This window comes from Rhincodon typus, chromosome 1 (genome assembly GCF_021869965.1).
Source record: "Rhincodon typus isolate 14 chromosome 1, sRhiTyp1.1, whole genome shotgun sequence".
NCBI classification, from domain to species: Eukaryota; Metazoa; Chordata; class Chondrichthyes; order Orectolobiformes; family Rhincodontidae; genus Rhincodon; species Rhincodon typus.
Genome location: NC_063332.1, coordinates 143110094 through 143127778, shown reverse-complemented (window position 1 = coordinate 143127778; position 17685 = coordinate 143110094). Strand labels below are relative to the sequence as shown.

Genomic DNA, 17685 nt, shown 5'->3' with positions numbered 1-17685 from the left:
CTCAGCAGCATCAGTATGTACCATCTACAAAATGCACTGCAAAAAATTCATCGAAGCTCCTTTGACAGCATTTTGCAAATCCATAGCCACTATCATTGAGAAGGACAAGGGCAGCAGATACATGGAAACACTACTACATACAAGCACCCCTCCAAGCCCCTCACCATCCTGACTTAAATATAACTCTGCTCCTTCAATGTCATTGGGTAAAATCCTGGAACTCCCTGCCTAATTGTGGGCCTACCTACTCCAGATGGCCAGCAATGGTTTAAGAAGGCACCTTCTCAAGGGCACTAGGGATGTGTAATAAATGTTGGCCCAGCCAGTGACAGCCACATCTATGAAAAATGTATTTTTAAAAATTGTGTAAAATAATAAATGTGTTTATGTGTTAAGCATATCCTTCCAGATCGTGACCACAACTCTTGACCAGAACTGATGTGTTAATATAGGTATTGGCAGGTGAAATAATAAGATCAAAGAACAATGGTAATATCAGAACACAGGAAGGGGCCCTGGCTAGAGATAGTTGAAAATGATGAAGAAAACAAGCAAAGATTTCAATAAGAAAGAGGCAGAGAACTGGAGCTATGGGCCATTTATGCAGCTAGTGCTGATGTAATGATGTACAAACTGGACAAGGATACTGTGCCTACATTTGTTAGGTATAACTTTTGGGTCTTAATAAATTGCCCTTGATACCACTTTATCAAGAGTTTCCTTGTGTGAATTTTATTGTCTGGTCTACGACCATTTTACATGCTCTGCAGATGAGGTGCCTTCCATTCAGTCATCCATGCCCATGGCAACCAGGTTTTGGGCTGTCAAGAAAGGCAATGGCCCCTCTGTCTGCAGCAGCTACACACTCAGTACACCTGCAATACTGACTGTCCTCCTGACATCGTCCCTCTGTTTGCCTGCACACAGTAGTGGTGAATCCTTAATCTGGATGCAAGCATGCCTTCCCTCGCCAATTGCCTAGATGCGCAAAGGTGGCCATGCTAAATTGCCTGTAGTGTTCAGGGATGTGTAGATTAGGTGGGTTATAGAGGGATGGGTCAGGGTGGGATGCTCTGAGGGTCAGTGTGAATTTGTTTGGACAAGGGGCCTGTTTCCACACTGTAGGGATTCTATGATCTATGATCTATATTCTTATCTAACCTCTCCTCATAACTAAAACAGCCCAGACCAGGCAATATCCTGGTAAACTTGCTCTGCACCTTCTCCAAAATATTCATGTTCTTCTGGTAGTGTAGCGACCAGAGCTGCACGCAGTAAGTCGATAACTTCCACAGATGCTGTCTAATCTGCTTAGTAATTGCAACATATTCTGTCTTTATTTCTGATTTCCAGCATTCTGCTCTTGTCTGTAAGTGATTGTTGTGTTACTGAGGACATGGTCATTTCCCCAGTATGGTATTACCTATTGCAACTTTATTATAATCACAACAAATGGATTTTCAGGACTTATAATTACATTCGTTCAAAAGTATTGTTTTATAGTTTAAACTTAATTTTGTAAGATCAATTTTTCTCAAACATTTTTGACTGAAATCATTTTCAAATAGTCTAATAATCACAGAACCCTCCAACTGTATTTTGGTAATATACAATGCTCAGAATATGAAATTCTTACACATAAAATGTGATTCAATGTTCTTCTGAAAACAATGCGCTGCTTTCAGCTATCAGGAATATGTGTGTCTGTTTCTCTGCAGAATCTGCTGAGTGTCTTTTTATTCATTTGTGGGATGTGGGCATCACTGGCTGACCAGCATTTATTGCCCATCCCTAGTTGCCCTTGAGAATGTGGTGGTGAACTGCTTCTTTATCCGCTGCAGTTCACCTGCTGTAGGTTAATCCACAATGCCATTAGGGAGGAATTCCAGGATTTTGGCCCAACGACAGTGAAGAAACAGCAATATATTTCCAAGTCAGGGTGGTGAGGGCTTGGAGGGGACCTTGACGGTGGTGGTGTTCCCATATATCTGCTGCCCTTGTCCTTCTAGATGGAAGTGGTCATAGGTTTGGAAGGTGCTGTCTAGGGATCTTTGGTGAATTTCTGCAGTGCATTTTGTAGATAGTACACACTGCTGCCACTGAGCATCAGAGACAGAGAGAGTGGATGCTTGTGTATGCAATGCGAATCAAGCAGGCTGCTTTGTCCTGGATGATGTCAAGCTTCTTGAGTGTTGTTGGAGCTGCACTCATCCAAGCAACTTGGGACTATTATATCTCACAGATTTGTGACTTGGGCAGGCTTTAGGAGTCAGGAGGTGAATTACTCACTGCTGTATTCCTAGCCTCTGACATGTTCTTCTAGCCACTGTGTTTACGTGGTTAGTTCAGTTGAGATTCTGGTCAATGATAACCCCCAGAATGTTGACATTGGGGGATTCAGTGATGGTAACACCATTGAATATCAATGGACAGTGGTTAAATTCTCTCTTATTGATGATGGTCACAGCCTGGCATTTGTGCAGCATGAATGTTACTTGCTACTTGTCACCCCAAGCTTGGATATTATCCAGATCTTGTTGCATTTGAACATGGACTACTTCAGTATCTGAGGAGTTGCAAATGGTGCTGAACATTGTGCAATCATTGGCAAACATCCCCATGTCTGACATTATGATGGAGGGAGGATCATTGTTGAAGCAGCTTAAGATGGCTGAGCCTAGGACACCACCCTGAGGAACTCCTGCAGATATGTCCTGGAGCTGAGATGACTGACCTCCAATAACATGGCCATCTTCCTATGTGTCAGGTATGGCTCCAACCAGCAGTGAGTTTGCCTCCTGATACCCATTGTTTCCGGTTTTACTAGGGCTCTTTGATGCTACACTCGTCGAATGTAGCCTTGACGTCAAGGACTGTCACTGTCACCTCACCTCTGGAATTCAGCACTTTTGTCCATGTTTGAACCAAGGCTGTAATGAGGTCAGGAGCTGAGTGGTCCCAGTGGAACCCATACTGGGCATCTGAGCAGGTTATTGCTGAACAGGTGCTGCTTGATAGCACTGTTGATGACACCTTCCATCACTTTACTGATGATCAAGAGTATACTGATTGGGTGGTAGTTAGCTGGGTTGGATCTGTCCTGCTTTCTAAGTACATGACATACTTGGGCAATTTTCCACATTTTTGGGTAGATGCCAGTGTTATAACTGCACTGGAATGGCTTGGCTAGGGGAGTGGCAAGTTCTGGAACATGAGTCTTTAGCGTTATTGTTGGAACATTGTCAAGGCCTGGACAGAGCAGCATGGAGTGCAGAAAAGACAGGAAATACTAAGGGATTAAGTGGAGAGCAGGAGCAATGGAGAAGAGTATCAGAAGTACATCGAGGGCTGAACACGGAGAAAGCAGAAACAATAGGTCCAGACAGAAACCCACAGAGAGTAGGAGACAGGATTAGGCAAGGGTCCAGAAAGAATAGGAGCCAGAAGGTGGAGGAGCATAAAGAAGACAGACATTCATGGAGAGCAGAGCATAGATGAAGAAAAATATGGAGACAGCAAAAACTCAGATTGAGCAAGTGCCTGGATCAAGCTAGAGTAGAGATGTAATGGGGAAATAGAGTATGATTCCCTCTCCCCCATTTCAATCATGATCTTTCACTGAATCTTGAACACCCACACTATCCACCTATGGGATGGCCCTATGTTGCAGATACCTGGATGTCTTTGAATCCCAGTTTGAGAACCACAGTCCTAAAATATGTGGCCTTTAGAAATACAGAAGAGTTAATTTGTGATTGATGGAAACAGAGCTATTATGAAAGGCAACAGGTCACTTGCAACACCATTTACTATGTTGCATCAGCCAGTTCCATTTTGAATGGCTAGTCAACGTGATCAAGTTAATGTATTGGGGTATGGGATCCTGATGCAACTTTGATGTATAATTTTACAAACACTGAGCCTCTTAATCAACAATTTTTAAATGGAATCATAGAATATACATGCTTAAACTTTTATTTTTGTAGGACCTGAAGTAGGAGTCCTCATCCTTAATCCAGGAAACAAGCTTTGTTTCCTGCCAGCCCATGAAAAGCAACACCCAGCATAGTTCCTCTGGCTGACGTCCATTAGAAACTGATTAAATGACTGTGTTGCCAAAAGATTATGCATTATTTTTCAAGCATCATCGCTCAAAGTTCTGTGGTCCTGGTAGATTTGTAGATATTCCAGAATTCCTATTTTGAGATCTTGCAATCATTACAAAGGACAATGGAAGCTTACTGTTGAATTTATCAGAGAATCTATGAAAGCTCTACCTCTGCACAAAATCTGTTCTTGACATTCACAGCCCTGTTTTACTTGATGACTCACCCACTCTGCCACTCCTAGCCATTGTGCAATTTTGCTGCAGGTTGTTGTGACTTTTACAGGTTGTGATTGTTATTAATTATTACTAATTATGAATGAATAATAATTTTTGACCGCATTAGTATCAGTGATGCCTTGATAAAGAAAAATGGCGACATTAATTAAGGGTTATTAAATTGACTGCTGTACAAGAGGGGAAGTGAGGAGGAAGTAGGAAACAATTTTAAAATAATTTAGTTATCAAGTCTGGAGAGAGATGAGTGTTTTTTGTCGAGGCTTATCCCCAGCAGCTCCATGACTTAGGACTCTGTGCTCTATGGTCTGTTCCCTGGGGCGCACATTGAAACAAACATCAACTGCACCTGGAGGACCATTAATTCAGTGAAAGACACTCTTTGGTCTGCCCGATACTTGTTGGTCTTCCAGAGCAAGGAGTTGACCTCAACTGAGTGTTGCAGACTGGCACATTCCAAGGTCCACAACTACATGCTGAGGGTTGCACTAAAGTTTGGGGCAGCTGTCGCCAAGGTGCAGTGGGGAAAGACAACCATGTAAGATTTTTCTGCCGAAGTTAAGTGGGGGTCCGTTCAGTTATTGGACCTTCCCGGTGCCTCAAGTATATGTAAATATAGTCTTGTACAAGTAAGAAATGCTTTTGGTTTGTTTGCTGGATAGAGTCAAACTCCAATCTCCATATGCCACTGTGCAGAGGCGAGCTGCTTCAGTGACTATGTCTGTATATAAAGATATTTTTATGAATAAAGTACATTTTTGAAATTAAAAAAAATTTAGTGATCAGATTTAATTATTGATCAGATTACTCTCTGCTATCCTTCAGTAAAAATTAAGGTGACATTCACATTGTCCTTGTCACAACCTGCTGCAGTTTTTCAGTGACGCTATTTATTGTTTCAATGCTCTTGAGCAGTGAAACCTTTTTGAATTTATAATCACTGGAAGACTGAAAGATAAAGGGACTAATGACATATAAAAATAATATTGAATAGAAAACTTACATTGTGCTAATGTGTACTTTTTAGTTTACTGTCAAGGTTGAGCCAAAGAAATCCTGGGGAAATTCCCACTTATGATGTGTGAGTCTCAGGTTTCCTGGAGTTTATTTGAACTTTTCATGTGTGTAAAGCTGACAGTAGCTCATGGAAAATCCATTAAGATTTGTAATGGGTGGGCTGTCCACAATTCCAAATTTTCACCTGTGGGTGTAAGTCAATTATTGACTCATCTGTTGGTAAAAAAAATTTTCATCGCATACTCAAATTTTCTGTTCTGCAATACTGACAAAGAATTTGAGACTTCTCACTAACCAGAATAACCTGGTCTTCACCACCTGTGATCCCAGGAGACAGCACAATGTAAATTTCTACTCTAGTATGCCATTAATTCCTTTCATCTTTCGGTGAGTCATCAAGTAAAGCAGGACTGTGAATGACTAGAACAGATTTTGTGCAGATGCAGAATTTTCATAGATTCTTTGATAAATTCAAAAGTAAGTTTCCAGTCCTTTGTAACAAGAGTTGTGAAATATCCCCAAATTTACCAGGACCAAAGGCAGTTTGATTCACTGTTATCAAGAAATGACCGAAGGAACAGGTTACAGTAAAATTCTTCACAAGATCACGTCTATAGTACTGAAGGTTTGTGCTCCAGAACTGGCTATTGCCTGATCCACATACTTCTAGTGTATAGCTCTAGCACTGGCATCTACTCAACAATGTGGAAAACTGCACCTTAAAGAAAAAGAGTGGCACGGTGGCTTAATGGTTAGCACTGCTACCTCACAATGCCAAGAACCCAGGTTCAATCCCAGCCTCGGGTGACTGTGTGGAGTTTTCTCTGCATCGGTTTCCTCTCACAGTCCCAAAATACGTAGGTTGGGTGGATAAGCCAAGGGAAATTGCTCTGTTGTGTCTTGGGATTTACAAGCTAGGGAGATTAGCCATAGTAAATACTGGATTATGGGAATAGGGGTTTCTGGGTCTGGGTAGGATGCTGTTCAGAGGGTCAGTGCAAGACTCGATGGACCCAATGGCCTCTTGACGCACTCTAGGGATTCTATAAAAAAGCCAGACAAATCCAACCCAGTCAATTACTGATCCATCAGTCTACTCTCAATTATCAGTAAAGTGAATAAGATGTCACTAACAAACCTATCAAGCAGCAATAACTCAGCACCAACCTACCAAGCAGTTTGGGTTCTGCCATTGCCTCATAACAGGCTTGTTCCGAGCATGGACAATAGAGGTGAAATCCAACGTCAAGGAGAGAATGACTGCCCTTGACATCAAGGCATCATTTGACAGTATGTGGCATCATCATAAACATCACTCACCTCTGATCGACCTGTTCAGGATTTTACCCAGAATTGCCCAGATAGTGAAGATGAGCCAATCCTATTCGGTGACTCTTGTAAAATGAGGGAAATGCAGGAGCAGAAAATAGAATGAGTAGAAATGATGGTAAAACTGAGACTGAGTTTTATCAGCTTTTTGGAGATAGACTGTGACGGGGTGGCAAAGGGCTGGTAAAATGGACATTGAGAATATTGCAAGGGAAGCCCAACATTTTCCTGCTGCCAGCTGGATGTTACCTAAAGCAGGGCCAGCAATAGCTTGGATACCTGTTGACTGAGGATGGGTGGTCAATTAAAGTAATTAACTGGCCTACTGATGGTTAATAAAAATACTGGTATTTTATCAGCCCTGAACACCCTCCCACTGCAAGGGCAGGCTGCCGGATATATTGCCATGGCCTTCACTGGGAGGAAGAGACCTCCTTTCCCAAGGTTTATAATTAACCAGGGGCTCCCTGGTGGAGGTTGCTCATCGTCACAGCCCTGGCACCGCCTCTGGAGAATTTACTCCTCTGATCACTGGGTCTTACCTCCCAGGTACTGTCTCACCTTCCCAGCCCATGTAGGTCACTTCAAAACTGAGATGTCCTCTCCTTCACTTTGCAGTCTCTATGCAATGGGTATTGACAGCACTGCCCCATCTGCCAGGCTGCTGGCCTTCTGAGTTGGCTGACAACCTGGAGAGACAATCATGGCTGTAGCCTCTTAGTTGGTCTCCTAGATTCTAAAACACAGATGGATTGCTAACTTGACCAAACAGCAAGAGATGCTGGGTATGTTGGTGAAGTAAAACTCTGAGATCACAAAACCCACACACCTGAAGATGTCAACCTGGTAAAGCCACAAAGCAAGGCTCTTGCTTGCCAAACAGCATAAGCAGCAAGTGATAGACAGAGCTAAGTGATCCCACAACCAATGGATCAGGTTTAAGTTCTGCAGTCCTGCCACACCCAGTTGTGAATGGTGCTGGACAATTAAACAACTCACTGGAGGAGGCGAAGGCTCCACAAATATCCCCATTCTCAATGATGGAAGAGCCCAGCACATCAGTGCAAAAGATAAGGCTGAAGCTTTCACAGCAATCTTCAACCAGATGTGCCAACTGGATGATCCATCTCGGCCTCGTCCAGTGGCCCAGCATTACAGATACCAGTTTTCAGCCAATTTGATTCACTCCACTTGATATCAAGAAACGGTTGGAGACTCTGGATACTACAAAAGGCTATGGGCCCTGACAACATTCTGGCAATAGTACCGAAGACCTGTGCTCCAGAACTTGCCGCTCCCCTAGCTAAACTGCTCCAGTACAGTTACAACACTGGTATCATTCCGACAATGTGCAAAATTGCTCAAGTATGTCCTATACGTAAAAAGCAGGACAGATCCAACCCGGCCAATTATTACTCCATCACTCTACTCTCGATCATCAGTAAAGTGATGGAAGGTGTCATCAATAGCACTATCAAGCAGCACCTGCTCAGCAATAAGCTGCTCCGTGATGCCTAATTTGGGTTCTGCCAGGGTCACTCAGCTCCTGAACCTCATTACAGCCATGGTTCAAACATGGACAGAAGAGCTGAATTCCAGAGGTGAGGTGAGAGTGACAGCCCTTGACATCAAGGCTGTACTCAACCGAGTGTGGCATCAAGGACCCCTAGCAAAACTGGAACCAATGGGTATCAGAGGGTTACTCTGCAGACTCCAAAGAGGTTCGTTTTCAAATTCAACAAGATCTGGACAATATCCAGGCTTGGGCTGACAAGTGGCAAGTAATGTCTTCACCACACAAATGCCAGGCAATGACTGTCAACAATAAGAAACAATCTAACCACCGCCCCTTGATATTCAATGGTGTTACTATCACTGAATCCACCACTATCAATATCCTGGGAGTTATCATTGACCAGAAACTCAACTGGATTCACCACATTAACACAGTGGCTACAAGAGTGGGTCAGAGCCTAGGAAAATCATGGCAAGTAACACACCTCCTGACGCCCCAAAGCCTGTCCACCATCTACAGGGCACAAGTCAGGGGTGTGATGGAATACTCCCCACTTTCCTGGATGATTGCAGCCCCAATAACATTTAAGAAGCTTGACACCATCCAGGACAAAGCAGCCTGCTTAATTGGCACTACATGCACAAGCATCCACACCCTCCACCACTGACACTCAGTAGCAGTAGTGTGTACTATCTACAAGATGCCCTGCAGATATTCACCAAAGTCAGCACCTTCCAAACCCATGACCACTTCCATCTAGAAAGACAAGGGCAGCAGATATATGGGAACAACACCACCTTCAAGTTCCCCTTCAAACCACTCACCATCCTGACTTAGAAATATATTACCATTCCTTCACGATTCTTGGGTCAAAATTGTGGCATTCCCTCCCTAATGGCATTGTGGGTCAACCCACAGCAGATGGACGGCACTGGTTAAAGAAGGCAGTTCACCACCAATTTCTCAAGAGCAACTAGGGACAGGCAATAAATGCTGGCCAGCCAGCAATGCCCACATCCCACAAATGAATAAAAAAAGCAGACACAGTGCAAACACAGCAGCCAAGTGCTAATGACATTAGTATCATGCAAGAGGCAACAGTTATCCTGGACAGACATACCCCAACAACTTATCCACTAAACAAAGGAGATCCCAGATAGAAAGGCACTGGCTTATGCTACACAAAGAAACTAACAGTAGCATGACATCCAAATGATTGACTCTGTTTCAAACTATTAAGGGAGTCTCCCTCATTGGACAGAAAATTCCAGAGAGCCATTCAAAAATGTATAAAAACAGGGTTTACCTGCAGACCGCTCCCTTGAACCCTCTTGCAAGCATCTGAGGCCTTCCAAGGAGACCAGAATGGGAAGGGGCAGAGACCAGCTGACCATCCAGAGAGAGAGAAAAAGAAAGCATCTTCGCAGACCCAGAGACAGAGCCGGTGAGAGAGTGACTGCATAAATCTACCAGAGACTCCAGACATATTGTAACCTTATGGGGCCAAATTGAATTAGAGGTTGTATGTTTTGTATTTAAGGTTATGATAAATTTGTCCTAATAAAGTTGGGACTGTTTTGCATTAACCAGCTTGTGGTTAAATCATATTGATTTGACCACTTCAGTATTGCAGGACACCTGGGCAAATTCATTCATAACATTCAGGTCCAACTTATCTAACTTGTTTTGTGGGGGAACTAGACAACACCCCTCTGTCATCCTGCTCTAAACTGTGATGTGGATTTCTGACTCAAATACCCTTTCCAGAATTTTATCACCATTACTCTTCAACTCCTCATTAATCGTTTCACCAATTCAACCATAAATCTATGTTCCAGTAAATGACCTCTCCACTAGTGGGCATAGCATTTCCCTATCCACTCTATCCCTCTGTCTTGACTTTAAACAAAAGCATACTACTGCAAATGCTAGAAATCAGATATAAAAGCAGAAAATGCTGAAAATTCTTAGCTGGTCAGGTAAACTTATGGAGAGCGAAGCAGGTTGAATGTTGTTAAACTTGAGAGGGTGCAGAAAACATTTTGCTCTGTAGAAGTTTACCTGCATGGTGAGGCTGATAACACTGGGGCTCTTATCCCTGGAGCATTGAAGACTGAGGAGTGACTTCACAGAGGATTATGAATTCGTGAGGGGTGTGGATACGGTGAAGAGCCAAGATCCTTTTCCTAGGATGGGGGAGTCCAAAACTAGAGGACATAGGTTTTAGATGAGCGGGGAATGACTTATTAAAGGGAACTAAGGGACAAAGATTTCCTGAGAGGTTGATGCATGTATGGAATGAGCTGCCAGAGAAAGTGGTGGGGATAAGTACAATTATAGCATTTAAGAGGCATCTGGATGGGTATATGAATAGGAAGGATTCAGAGGGTTATGGGCCAAATGCAAGCAAATGGGCCTTGGTCAGATTGGGATGTCTGGTTGGCATGGATGACTCAGCCTGAAGGGTCTATTTCTGTGCTGTATGACTGTATGCCTCTATTAGATTGTGCCTGTGAACATAATTCATGTGGATTAGGGTGGTAGTGAGTATCATTGCATGCAATTGAATGCAAAAGAGGTAAGGTCAGGAAAGTTGACCTGCCTGAAAGCCTTTGAGAACATAAAAACACAACATTAACTCACTATCAGAAAACTGAATTTTTGCCAACTACCCAATAAATTCCCCTTGGCTGCTCTTCAAAATGCTTTGGACAGGCTTCGAAAACGCTACTCTTTGATTCATTCTGAGGTAAACTTTTACAAATGAAATTAAGTTAAAGCTTATGGATGGAGAGTTATTTAAATAGAATAAGATAGTTAGAGGGGTATTTCTTATTACTTTAGCCATTAAAATACTGTAAGCTGGAAGGAAGAACCTCTCCAAACCTGAAAGATGTGGGAAATGGTGAGTTGGTAAACTCTAGTGAGAACAGAAAAATGAGATGCTCAACATTGAAAATTACAAGGCCAATCAATCACCCAAAATTTTAACAGTGAGATGAGAATCTTGCCAGTGAGAGGGAAGTCTATTGCATGCATTAACACCCCATTATTACCTAATTTCTAATTGTGAAATACAGTTTGTATTTTCCTAGGTGATGGAGATAAACTAGACAGCACCAATTCCCAACATGGAAGTCTGAACAGGTAACTGGCAGTCACAAAGTGCTGCGTCTTCCCTTGATCAATGTTTCGCATCTTGATTAATATTTTGCAAGACCTTAAGGGAATGCTCCCCATGGTCAGTATCTAGCTGCACCCTCCATCCATGGAAGGTGGCATTGGGATTGTGGCACTCAAAGAGTGGTGAGGTGTACCAAATGAGTGAGTTGCCAGTGCAGAGGGCAGGGTGGATTAATGGTTTGCTTGGGACAGGGTGGGCAAGAGTCCATAAGGAAAAATGCCACTTGTGATGCTGAGAGTGGTAGACCATGAGCTTTGGTGAGAGGTGGATGCAATGACAGAGTTACAGTGAGGGTGAAGTAGCAGACCACTTGCTCTTGCAGGATGCAGAATGTTATCGATCTTCTTGTGGCATTGCTGCACATTTCTCCAAACTGTGGGGAAGTAGTGTATTTGTAACGTTGTTGGACTAGTAACCTAGAACCCCAAGCTCTAATGTTCTTGGTAGAAGTTCAAATCCCACCATGTGAAATTTGAATTCAACAAAAATCTAAAATTAAAAAACAATATAGCCCAAATGACAACCTTGTACCCATTGTTGTGAAAAACAAACTGGTTCAGTAATGTCCTTCAAGGAATGAAGCCTGTTGTCCTTATCTGGTCTGGCCTACATGTGAACCAAGGTCCACAGCAATGTGGTTGACTCTTAACTGCCCACTGAAATGGCCAAGTAAGTCACTCAACTCTAGGGCAGTTAGGGATGGACAATTACTAACCTAGCCACTGATACCCACATTTCATGAACTACTTTTTTAAAAAGCTACCGACACAGGTAGCTACTTCAGACCAGGTTGGCATCATTTGATATAATGTGCATCCAGGGTTTAAATGCAGTGATGACGGCATAATGCTAGAAGGTCCCAGCAATGGTGAGTGCAAGGCAACATGGGAAAGCTGTGTCATAAATCCATAGTGGATACTTAATGAGATGAGCAGCAGATAATTGCATGGAATAACTCACTCGAGCTCATTGAGGTGGAGCCTTCATGAAACTCCCTGAAATCGACACTTAGTTGATTTTCAATAAAATTTAGCCCTGCATTTCTAAAGCTCTTTTCACAATGACAGAAGCTCCCAAAACACTTTAGACAATGAACTACTTTTGAAGTATCATTCACATTGTAATGTAGGAAAATGTGGCAGCTAAATTTGGCACAACTATTGACAAATAGCAATATGATAAATGACCAGGTCATATATTTTAGATGTTTTTAGTGGGTGATTTTTAGCCAGGGCACCAGAGAATTCCCCAGTTTTTTGATTAATGTCACAGGCCCTTGCTTGTTCACGTGAGAGAACAGACATGTACTTGGTTTAATTCTTTATTAGAAGGAAGGTACCGATGTCAGTACAGCACACCCTCAGCGCTGCAATGAAAGTGTCAGCCTAGAATATGAATCCTGTTTCTGGAAGGGATTTGAGCCTATGGCGCTGAGAGTGTCTATTAACATTCAGTTGAATACTCATTTCTGATCAGCTCAACGTTTTGAAAAGAGACAACAAATTTGATGGATAACATATATAGAAAACAATTTTTCCTTTATTTAAATATAAATATTTATCAATTAACAATTGCTACTAAAATACAGTCTTTTTTTTCCATGTACATATGTTTTTGATAATAAAATGACCAAATAGTTTCATGGAAAAATATAAAAACATAGAACATTGACACTTCATAAATAAAATGCAATTTTAATAAAGTACAATAAGATATACCATTACAAAAACGACAACATGCCATATCAAAATTGTAAACTTCAGTTCCACTAAATCCCATGTTAACATGTAACCAGGCAGCAAACGTGTGGCAATTTAATAACAGGATAAAAATTATACCATCTGAACTGACCAGCAATTTAACAGCATATTTCAGCAGATTGTCTAATCTCTTGGCATTATGATACAGATTAATGAGCTCTCAGTGAAGAGAAGATCTTTGTCCTGAATTCCAATGGGGGCTATCTTATTCTCCTGCCATACACTTTGGCAGGGTAATAGCAAAACACACTGGTCTAAGTAGTTGCTTATTATTTTTAACATATTGCATTGCATTGGGAGTTTTATAAACCTTGCACTGAAGAATCTCCACAAGCATTTGAGATTCCACAACCAATTTTAAATAATAAAATTGTTAAATATTGAATAAATAAATAAATAAATATAACAATGGTTGACGAGATAGTTAACTCCATTTTGCAATTGAATTATAACTACACTGTTTTACATTTGTCATACAGTCAGTTGCTGAGATCTACACAGGCTTGAAAGTTATTGTTAAACAAATTTAAATTCCTGAGGTTGTACAGTGTCTCAGCATGGATATGTGTCACATTCTTGGCAGTCAAGTCTTTGAGCTTTTCTCAGTGAGGTTTGTTAGCCTTCTTCGGACTGTACAAAATACAGAAATGAATACAAAATTACCATCAATCATGCTGGAACATACACCAAAAATATTCAGGAAAGCATTCCACTTCTTAAATTAATATCTTAAATATTATTTCATGTACAAGTTCTTCAGAACAGAAGAACAATTCTGATCAGTGATCAAATTCGGATTGAAACATTAATTAAACTAACCTTACCTTAATTTTCTGCACAGTTTCCTAATTTCTCTTTAGAATGGCTCTGCAACTTTAGAGTATCTTAAAGGATCTTAAAGTATGCCTCTTATCCTAGACCTTCTCATTAATGAGAAAAGGTTTCCTATTGACTTCACAAATTCCTTTCAAAATCCTAAATTAAAACCTTAATCAGATTAACCGATAACTTTCTTTGCATCAAAGCACACAAGCCCAGTTTCTGTAATCTCTTCCATTAATCAAGCTCTTGGAGTTTAGCTGACAGAAAGAGGATAAGGAACAAAATGTTGTCCACTTTATTGTTGGTCAATAGCATAGTGCCCTTTGTCATGGGAAGACATTTGAATAAGGAGCCACAAAATATATTTCCACCTGATAATAATTGCTAAAATTTAAATCTTTTTCAAGTCAAGCAAATGAAGTTGCAACAAAGCACTTTGGTAATGTTAGCATAACTTGGATCAAAGCCAGTTCTCTACTGTATACAATGTAATGGAATGGGTGTTTGAGAAATGCATCAGCATTACATTCAGACTGCAGAAGGTAAACTTCGGAATGAAAATTAAGGCACATTGCCAACTAAAGAAACAGTGTTGCTTTTTGAGCTGCTCATGAAATACCTGAGGAGGCCCTTTTTGGGGTTCAATCTGGATGTTTTGTCTACATTGCAATTTCCTTCCCTCACCACTATGCAGAAATAATGGTTTGAACTAAGTCCAATATGCTTCACTAACCACTGCATTTTATTCATTTCAAGTTTTCTAGTCTCTTTTTTGCAATCCTAAAATATAATTTTATCAATAACTTACCAAATTAGTTATACAGATTTTCACTGTTACTACTTAGGCAGTGTCTAGTGAAGTAAGTTACGAGCTCTTCAAAAAAATAACCACCTGATTTTCATTCCCCATGATCAGATGAGTTTCCTAATAGTTGGTCAATCTGAATTTCTGGATTATTGTCCAGACAGTGAGGATAAAAATCTACCCTATATATTGAGTCCCTTCTTCCCTATGTACTGCTTGCTACTTCTTAGAGTGCTAAGATAGATATATTGTTTTAACACAAGCTAAATTTCAAAACTTACCCATTGGTCATCATGTCAATGATCTTTTTCACCCAAACGGCATTAGGATCCAGACACACTTGGGATCCACTTTTAAGGGTTGCACTGAAAGACGTGAAAAAGGAAAGATAACATTTTAATGTTCTGTTATTTACTTGCAATTCAAAAAAGATTAAAATAACAACTTTGTGTACATACACAACAGATTTATCTATAATCAATGTTATTAAAACTTACATGATTTCAACAGTTGGACAATGTGGACCACTTGGAATGATTTCAATATTCTCCATGTGTTTTGGATGGATGAATTTGGAGTTTGTTTTAATACATTGGCATCGCAAGCTCATTCCTGTGTGTCTAAGAGATGCAGCTGTGGGAAAAACGGAATATAGAAAATTAATATTGGTAACTTTAACTGTAAATATATTTTCCCTTTGGATATAGAGATATTCTTAGACAAAGTGATATCTCATTGCAAGAAAGTTCTTCATAGCAGCATAGGTGCCAGCCAATTATTAGCCATTATATTTCAGATCTTTAACATTAAACTTTAAATGTGAAAATCAAAAAATGAAGTCCATAAAATGAATTTGGACCAGAGTGAGAGTAAATCTCTCATCTGTGGAGATTATTGCCTTTGGGTCTGATGGTGCTAACTTTGATCACCAAATCAAGATTTGACTGTGTGAAATATGGCGACACCTCAGTAGACTACTGAAGAAATGACACACTCAGCCAAGATGTCAAACCGAAACGTTCTGTGCTCTTTATAGGAGAATTTGAAAAGGGAGGAGAGTGGAGCTGGTGTTCTGGAAGGATGAAATGAAAATGCACGAGGAAGTATGAAGTACATATCTCCTGGAAGCCTTTGATATTTGTTGTGCTTAACTGCAGAAAAATAAAAAATTCCATTGACTAGTACTTTATTTCCTCACTTAGTTTGCAAATTTCACCTCTGTGTTAGCAATTCTGTCAGGTTACCAGGACCCTCGCAGTCAAGAGTTAAGTTTCACTACTTGTTATTTAGATATCTATATAAATTGGCTATCGTGATCTTCACGTATGTTTACCTTTAATTGTCGAAATGCTAGTCTGATTGACAGCTTGGTGAATAAAAGCAAAATACAATGAGGAAGCTGTTCTGTTCAAAGTTAGTAAGCATGCAAAGTAATCTCACTGACATGAATTAAAGTTCATCCGGTAAATAATAAAATAACGTCAAGCCTGACCCTTCTGACTGGCTAATTGGGATAACTTTGCTTTGGCAGTATATTTCACTGAAGTGAGAGGAGCTATATAGGCCTGGGGAGAAAAAAATATGCTCCTTAAAGAGTTATGTTTCCATTACTGTCTTACTGAACATCCATAGTTAAAAATACCCTTCAAAATATTTCCTTATGCTTTTGTTCCTTGTGTACATTGGCGATCGGGTTAGTTACTAACCCTATCCTTTATTCACTTTTCGTTTCAGAAGAGCTACCCAATTGATAAGCCTAAAGGTGTCCCACCCTGATGGTTTCATACTGAATAATGTTACCTCAACATAATGTAAAAAAAGTTCTACTTTTAGCAAATTTTAACAGTACGAAAGGTATTGCACCTTACCATTTGACTTGAAAGGCAGTAAGTTTACATATGAGCATTGCTTTCGATGGTGCTTCTACAAAGGTGAGATGGTGGCTTAATATCTCAGCAACAAAATTGCCAGCCCATTTGTGAACACGTTTGAACACATTTCTCAAGTTACAAACTGTCGATAAGTCCCTAGATGTAGCCTGTTCAGTCTATGTTTAAAAGTTATTGTCTCCTAATACTCAATACCATCTATTACTTCAAATACAAATCTTATCTAGTATTATTTGCACTCATCTGTGAAAGTATGTAATTTGTATAAGTGTAAATTCAGTCTAACATTAGCAATTACTGTATTTTAAATGTTACAATACAAGCTGTTAACAATTTAAAGCTATAGAATGCACACAAGTATGTTTCAGTATCATAGCAACTCTCTAATTTAAATATCAAAGTCAATTATTTACATGAATGTGCTGCATAAGATATTACTTTTTCATAAATGCTTTAAGTCTGAGTATTTCTTACCTTGTGTGGAAGCCACATAAAGTACAAAGACAGTCAAGATGGCAAAAGTAACTTCGCTGTTCATTGTCTTTTCTTGTATGATGGTCTTAATATTCTCTTTGTTGCTGCACTCTGCTGCTGTTGTATCTAACTCCTCCATTGCTCAGTGTCCCTATTTATAACCAGAATTCAGCCACTCAATTACATGAAATGACGTAACTTCCCAGGAATTTCCCAGAGTGTTATGAAATACAAACTTTCCGCTAGTTTGATACATATAAGACCAACCCATGCATGTAAACTATATTATGTTTAAACGTAAGAAAAAAATGGTTCAAATATACAGAGAAGAAATAAATTTCCTCTCAGATTTTGTTTTTTTAAATTTTGCTCTCGTTTTATACATAATTAGCAAAAGTAGCGGTAAATTGTTGCATAAAATCTTCTTAAAAATTATAATGAAAATACTGGCAATATGTTTTAAGCATTAATGTTATATTCCAGTGAAGTTATGTTTAAATCAAATATATATCTGTTAGTCTGCTCCTGACATATGTTCGTATCTAAA

At 40.1% G+C, this 17685-nt stretch overlaps 1 protein-coding gene across 1 annotated transcript; it reads right to left on the bottom strand.

Annotated features, from left to right (window-relative positions):
- Positions 1-12943: 12943 nt before the first annotated feature.
- LOC109936586 (interleukin-8-like) lies at positions 12944-17277 on the bottom strand. The gene is made up of 4 exons (XM_020535188.2): positions 17139-17277; positions 15273-15408; positions 15057-15140; positions 12944-13778 (listed from the first exon to the last, which is right to left on the bottom strand). Exons 1-4 carry the CDS (start codon positions 17275-17277, stop codon positions 13751-13753), a joined length of 387 nt encoding a protein of 128 aa, XP_020390777.2. The 3' UTR covers positions 12944-13750.
- Positions 17278-17685: the final 408 nt, after the last annotated feature.